A 7090-nucleotide genomic window follows, 5' to 3' on the forward strand; every position below is an offset into this window, starting at 1 on the left:
ATTTCAGGCTGCTGTTTCTTTTTTAAAACTTTAAAGTGGAGATAAAAATATCTACTTCAAATGTCTAAAACTTTGAAGAGATCAAAATGATGCTTTTTAAACAAATATCGAGACCTTGATCAGATTTGCTAAGTTATGTGAAATTTTTCTTTTGATTGATTTCATTTTCCTTCTACTTTGCCCCAAATGAACATTAGCATTACCAATAAATTTTACTATTTGTGCAAAAATAAATAAATAAATAAATAAATAAATAAATCTTTAAAAAAAAAAAAAAAAAAAAAAAAAAAGAACTGGGGGTCCAGAATGGTATGAGCTCCTATGTGGGTGTTAGAACTAAACCTATATCTTCTACAAGACCACCCAGTATTCTCTACCTCTGAGCCATCCTTCCAGGCCTACATTTTCTCTAATTAATCTTTAGCTGCTGTTCAATAAGTCTAGAAATTGTCTCTTTGTAGCATATGTTAAAAAGCTCCTTAAAGATTAAGATTTTTCTTTGTGTAGTTTTGTTTGCTGTTCCAAACATCCTGGTATTTGATTTCCTTTAATAATATTTCTGAGTTTTCTTGTTTGCAGTTGAATACTGTAAAACTCAAGCTTTTGTGTTTTATTGGCATTAGCAAAATCCCTACCACATCCTGTGTTTGAGGCAGTGTTACCTTTCTTACCACCCATTGCCACCACTGAGGATGTTCTACATTTTTATAGAGCATGCTCAGGATCTTTAATGTTCCAACATATGATATCATATGTGACTGCCAAAGGAGACTTTGGGAAATAGGGCTGAGGATGGTCCAGGCATATGGGAAAGCGGTAAAGTAGAAGAGATCTGACCACAGCCCTGTTGCCTAATCTTTAGTGTCTTCTGAGTATGGCAATTAACCTCTTTAAAATTCCTTTACAAACCCAGAAAACATTGCTCATTGAACTTTGCTACTTTATTGGGTTTATTGTGGAAACCTCTTATCCAGAGATAAAAGAAGATCTTAGCAATTAGTAAATATCAGCTAATATAAACTCACTGAATATATTACATACCTTAAGAATGTTGCCTGGCTTATCACAAATTTGAAATTATCATGGTTTCTATGAAGTTACAAGACAAAGCTGTTCCCGCTCTCCAACAAAAGAAAAGTTAGTATTCTTACTTAATGCAAGAGGTTTTAAAGATCCATAGCATTTAAATGCTGTATCCAATATGGAATGTTTCTATTTATCAAACTAATGGGGAATGTGTCTACTAGTTTCAAATACCTCAAGAATTTTATGAAATCCATCTGCTTGTTAAAGAAACATCATGCCAGATGAGCAGTTTTGTAAATTAGGGTAAACGATGTTACATGTAAGGATAAATGAGCCTGGGATGAACTGAGAACTGATGTAGTATATTCCAGATATTAATGATAATAATAATAAGAAAACTAGTAAAGGTCTGACAGTGTAATGTGCAGGCATTTCTCACCAGAAGACTATGATCAAGAGTGGTGGATGGGAAGTGGGATGAGCTTACAGGGCTGAGGAACATACTCAGACAATGCAGACAAGCATCCTTTCTTTTAAAGATGCACATTTAGGGACTAATGAAGTCTATTGCAATTCTAATTATGAAAAAGTGTACACACTTTTCGTCTGTTTTTCCATGTTCTCCACACAGGGTGCAGAGTCCCAGTCAGAGACTGTACCATGGGCTTGTCACACAGCTGACTGCTATGAGCCAGTAAGTATGTGTTGTCTATTTGACGTTTCTATGATCAGTGGGATATTTTCAAAAGAACTTGAGCTTCTATAAGGTATTCTTTTTCATGATCTCATAGGTTGCTCACTTCCTCTTTAGCAATAAATGATGCCCTTTGGCCCATGGAGTGGAACTTGTGGAAAATACCAATTTGATGGTTTGATGTGATTTCAATAGGGATATGTCTTCTGAGCATCACAACCTAGAGAAATTCTCAGTTATTATATAAACTGGCAGTTCCTTAATGTTTATCCAAGGACAAGAAATATGAACTGCTTGAGACTCTTTGAGATTAGCGTAAACTAGGGGACCTTTCTTTGGAGAAAACTATGCTTTCTATAAGTAGATTAGGGGAACTCTATCTTGTGGAGGTAATCATTTTCATAAAATTTGTTTTATATTTTTTCCCTTATGGTATGTGTAGGGAGAACTCATGTTCCACAGAACTCATGTGGAGGTCAGAGGACAGCTAGTGGCAGTCTGTTTGCTCTTTCCACTCTGTAGGGCCTGAGACTTGAACTCTGTTTTCCAGGCCTGGTTGAAGCCTCTCACACACAAAGCCCTCTTGTCTTTTGTTTGTTTTCATTTCAGTTACTGGCTTTCCTTGTGCACCGTTTCTTGCTCTTGTTGTTTTGATATTTTATCTCTTGAACAACCTTTCTCTTTGTTTTTTAATTTTTTTCTCATTACATGGACTCATTGATATTCCTTCTTCAAGTATTATGTCACTGTCTGAATGAGATTGCTTCAGAAGAATGTATGACCTTATCACATGAGCGATGCCTTTGTGAGTGCATCCATATCAACTAGGGCTATAATAAGAGAAGAGTGTGATCCAGAGCTGCAGCATCAATTGAGCTTCTTCATTTTACTTTCCATCTGGAAACTGTGCTCATCTTTGTATTTGCTACTACCTGGAGTCAGTGTTCTGTTTAAGACAGTTTGATTTAGGAGTCTGACACTTGCATTGCCAACACTCTTGACTAATCCTCACATCACCATGGGTAAATGCCATGTAACTTCCAGGTGTCAAGGTGAACAGTAATTTTAATTTCTCTTAATTGTTGGTGCTCTGAATGAGCAGCTTGTATCACATCTTAGATATAACAAAGGTTCTAGGGGTCAATCATGAAAATCGTATGACTATTCCAATAATGGCTGGACAAGTCTTGGTTAGGCTTGGAGGTGCAGAATGAACATAAAGGAATCACCAGTGAGTAACATCTTGTAGAGAAATTGAGGAATCAAGGATACTTGTCATTGAGGCTTCATGACAGTCAGCAGCAGCATCAATTGTTACAAGTAGAGTGTGCATGATTGGTGCAAAATAAAAGCAAAATTGCTGTTGCTTTAAAGCTCTGTGGGATCTGTATAAGTATTTTATGCATATAGCCATATAATGATATATGGTAGGATTTTCCTCTGTACTAGAAGAGCTCAAAAACAACTAAATTCAAACAATTGGAAGAGGACTTTGGTGTTTGAAAATAGACTCAGAGATAATAATTTCTATGAATAATTTAAGGCAGGAGAAAAAATTGATGTTTTTTTTTATTATTTTATTTTTTCTGATCTCATTTGCTAAAAGAAAAATGTTCCTATAAGATTTCATATTGGTACCAAAGCACTTCCCTGTATGGTTCCCAGGAATAAAGAGGCACCCAGAGCACACTCTTATGATATATGTTCTGTTACTCTGACTTCTTCAGAACAACCCACTCTAGCTTCCCTCTCACAGACTCTGTCTTTTGAACTCAATTCACTGGAGACATAATGGCATTTTGCCTTCTTCACCCCTCAGAAAAAGATTCACAAAATCTTCCCTCCTGAGGGTGATTGGTAATACCCCAAATCAGGCAAGGAACTGACTGTCCAGTCCACTTAGTCAAGGTCTGGTCCAGGCTCCAAGTTCAAAAGCCAATAATCCTTTGCTTCATGTATTTATTAAATTAGGCAGTGCCCCACTCTTTTCTTCCCTGACCACTGAGAGGTAAATACTCAAGCAGATGGGAAACAGGGGAAGATAGACAGGCCCCTTCATCATTATCAGTGGGAGGGGAGGGAGGCACTGAACACACAGAGCAATATTATCATGGAAACCATGAGGACAGAGGAAGGAACTTGAAGGTAACAGCCTCTCCCAGTTCCCATCAAAGAGTGTGTTCTCTGAGTGGGGACCACTATCTACCCTATAAATGCAGGCTGGGTCCTCATTCTCTACACATTGGGCTCCTGCTCACCAATCCTCCAGGTGACTCCCAGCCATGAAGACACTTGTGCTCCTCTCTGCCCTTGTCCTGCTGGCCTTCCAGGTCCAGGCTGATCCTATCCAAAACACAGATGAAGAGACTAAAGCTGAGGAGCAGCCAGGGGAAGAGGACCAGGCTGTGTCTGTCTCCTTTGGAGAACCTGAAGGCTCTGCTCTTCAAGATGCAGGTGAGTGCTGTAGCCCTGTGTGATGGAGGCTTGGTGTCTGATGAGTGAGGGCTGAAGATGAGCCTGGAATCATGTCTAGAACAATGTGGTTCAGGTAGTTGACCCTTTATCCTCTAAGAACTTTTCTGTCTTATTAATAGAAGTAACAGTGAGAGTCAACTCACTGTTAAGTTTTTTCATTTAAAAAATTATCTGTGAGAAGCCTTCAAAATATAGAACATATTGATAAGTTCTCTTATACGTGATTAATAAACTTGTTAAGGAAAAAGAATCTGGTTTGCTTTTTAAAAACATTGACATAGGAACCAAATGCCAGTGTATGAATGTGTTCTGTCAGGAAAACACAAAAAGTGTGAAGAAATGTGGTGTGGGTGTCACGTCCTGTACATGATCAACACTTGTTAACTGTCTCATGTCCATGGTGCTGGCTATGATGTCACCAGGACAACAAACCTACTCTGTACCATGTACAGTACATCTTCATAGGATTCTTTACCACCACACTCTCCTATACTCCTGCCTTAATACCTGATGCTTTGTTTGTGTTCTCAGCCCCAAGAAGGTTCCCGTGGTGCCGGAAGTGCCGACCATGCCAGAAGTGCCCCGTGTGCCCGACGTGCCCCGAGTGCCCGAAGAGGCCATCGTGCAGTGAAAGGCAAAATAAAACCGCAATCACCACCCAAGCTCCAAATACAACTCATAAAGGCTGTTGAGCTGAACATGGAGTCTAGGTTGAGATGACCATTTGCTCTTGGTCCTCACGATCCTATTGTGCTTAGCCTCGATTGCAATTCCTTGTCCCATAAACTCCTTGCTGAAAAATCATCTGCGTTCATATTTCTTTGATGTTTTCTAGGTGTCTTAGATGGGACTCTTCCAATCCTTGTAGAATCCTCAGTGAATCCCTTAAAAAAGATATCTTGGTTACATTTTAGCAGTCATATCAAGGATGCACAGGAGGTTAGATAAGATGACAGAAGGCATTCTGCTCTAGTTACTTCTCTATCAACTCTTCTGTTCATTAGATAAGACTCACCCTCAAAAATGACACCCACATTTTCCTGATCCATTTTTCAGTTGAAGGACATTATGTCCTTTCCTTTCTATAGCTGCTGAAATCCCAGAGGCAATGAAGATGTTTGAGCAAGTAACTGTGAGGAAGGTCCCTGAGTCTTGGGCATTTGCCAAGGAGTCGTATACCTGTGCCATGGAGATTTCCCTCAAATTTTGTGAGAATTCCCCACACTGACTTCCTTAGTTCCTGTGCCAGCTTGCAATCCCACCTACAGTGCCTGAGGGTTCCCTTTTTCCTAGACACTCACCCTCATTTGTGGACAATTGTTTTATTGGTCTAAGTCATTCTGACAGGGTATAGATGAAACCTCTGAGGAATTTTAATTTTCATTTCTCTGATGAGAATGTTGAGCACTTTAAATTATACTTCTTGGCTATTTTTACTCTTTGAAATTTTTCAACAACTGTTTAGCCTATTTGAATAATACTCATCACTTAGCAAACTCTTCCCATATCTACCCCCTTCCCTATCTACCCAAGTTCATTTCCTTTTTTTCTTTAATTTTCATCTTTAAATCAATTCGGAACAATTTGTGCTGCCAATATGTTTTCATATTTTCCACTGGAACATAATCAATTCACTAAGACACACACAAAAAGAACTGTCTCTCTCACCCAGCAGCTAACAATTGGCAATTCCTCCAGGGAAAGTGGTGGAGTTCTTGTATCCAGCTCCCAGGTCCACAATGGGATATGCTTTGCCTTGGTTTTGCACAGTACATCCATGGCATGTCAAACATTTCTGATCTCATTTCAGTCACTTTATTTCTTTTTTTCCAAAATTCTTTGTTCAAATCCATATGTGATTTTTAATTAAGTTGTTTTATTCACTGTCTTCATTTACTTTCCTAGTTTTTTGTATATTTTGGATGACAACCCATACAGTTATGTAGCTTGTAAAGGGTCTGTACTATACTGTGAGCTTCCTCTTTACTGGATTGATTATTTCCTTTGCTATAGGGAAGGTTTTGTTTCATAAGGTCCTATTGTCAGTTGTAGGCCCAATCCCAAATGGTTAACCCTAGACACACGGACATATGAGCAATGTTAAATAGACTCTGTTTTATGTACATGTTTTTATGTGTATCTATAAAAATTATATGCATATGTATATACGTATAACATAATTTAAGATGAGATAGTACATAGCTCTTCATAAATATAATAACTTAGCCCTGTTATGCATGTTTGAAAGCTTATAATGTTCTGTGTCATTAAGTTCATAGTTTTTAAGTCCTCTATCATTCCCACTATCTTTTGTAGATTTTGGACTTTCTGGGTTAGTGATTTTCTGGCATAAACACATGCCTTCTATGTCCTGTTCCTAAATCTTTCTCTTGAAGCAAGGCTCTCATGAACCTTGTCATTCTGACAGAAACAGTAAATTCACAGGAAGCAGGACAGGAGTTGACTCTACTCCATCAATGTGGGGAATTGCAGGCTGGTCTCCAGTCCAGCTGAGGTCTGAACCCTGATAGTCATAATTCACTTTCATGACATGGTAGGTGTTCCCTCAAATTCCTGGAACACCAGCCCCTGCCTAAGGTACCACCTCCCACAGCCCCCACTTCTCCCCCGGGCCCTCCTGGGCCCTCCCCTTTTATTTTATTTTGTTCCCTACAACTAGGAACAATTAGGAACAAAATAAAATAAAAGGGGGGCCCACGGGGGGCCTGGGGGGAAGTTGTGAGGAAAAAGATGCCCATGACCCACCAGAGTTCCTATATTCTCTGGTCAGTCAGGTGTGGGGATACAGCCAGGAGCTTTCCACTAGACCCCGGTGGGCATTGCCTCTGATCCACGCAGTGGGGGTGGAGAAGGGGCAGCGCCCCCCCCCCCCCC

General features: G+C 39.4%; 1 protein-coding gene across 1 annotated transcript; it reads left to right on the plus strand.

Annotated features, from left to right (window-relative positions):
• Nucleotides 1–4002: 4002 nt before the first annotated feature.
• LOC110315648 (alpha-defensin-related sequence 1-like) lies at nucleotides 4003–4887 on the plus strand. Its single transcript, XM_021189655.1, has 2 exons — nucleotides 4003–4174; nucleotides 4727–4887. Exons 1-2 carry the CDS (start codon nucleotides 4003–4005, stop codon nucleotides 4885–4887), a joined length of 333 nt encoding a protein of 110 aa, XP_021045314.1.
• Nucleotides 4888–7090: the final 2203 nt, after the last annotated feature.

The sequence above is a fragment of the Mus pahari genome, unplaced genomic scaffold, assembly GCF_900095145.1.
Source record: "Mus pahari unplaced genomic scaffold, PAHARI_EIJ_v1.1 scaffold_9429_1, whole genome shotgun sequence".
Lineage (NCBI taxonomy): Eukaryota > Metazoa > Chordata > Mammalia > Rodentia > Muridae > Mus > Mus pahari.

Bases quoted from the DNA above. Each gene is read 5' to 3' on its own strand.
- LOC110315648 (XM_021189655.1), top strand. From the start codon at position 4,003: ATGAAGACACTTGTGCTCCTCTCTGCCCTTGTCCTGCTGGCCTTCCAG. The intron at 4,175-4,726 runs GTGAGTGCTGTA...TTGTGTTCTCAG, and splicing joins CTCTGCTCTTCAAGATGCAG to CCCCAAGAAGGTTCCCGTGG.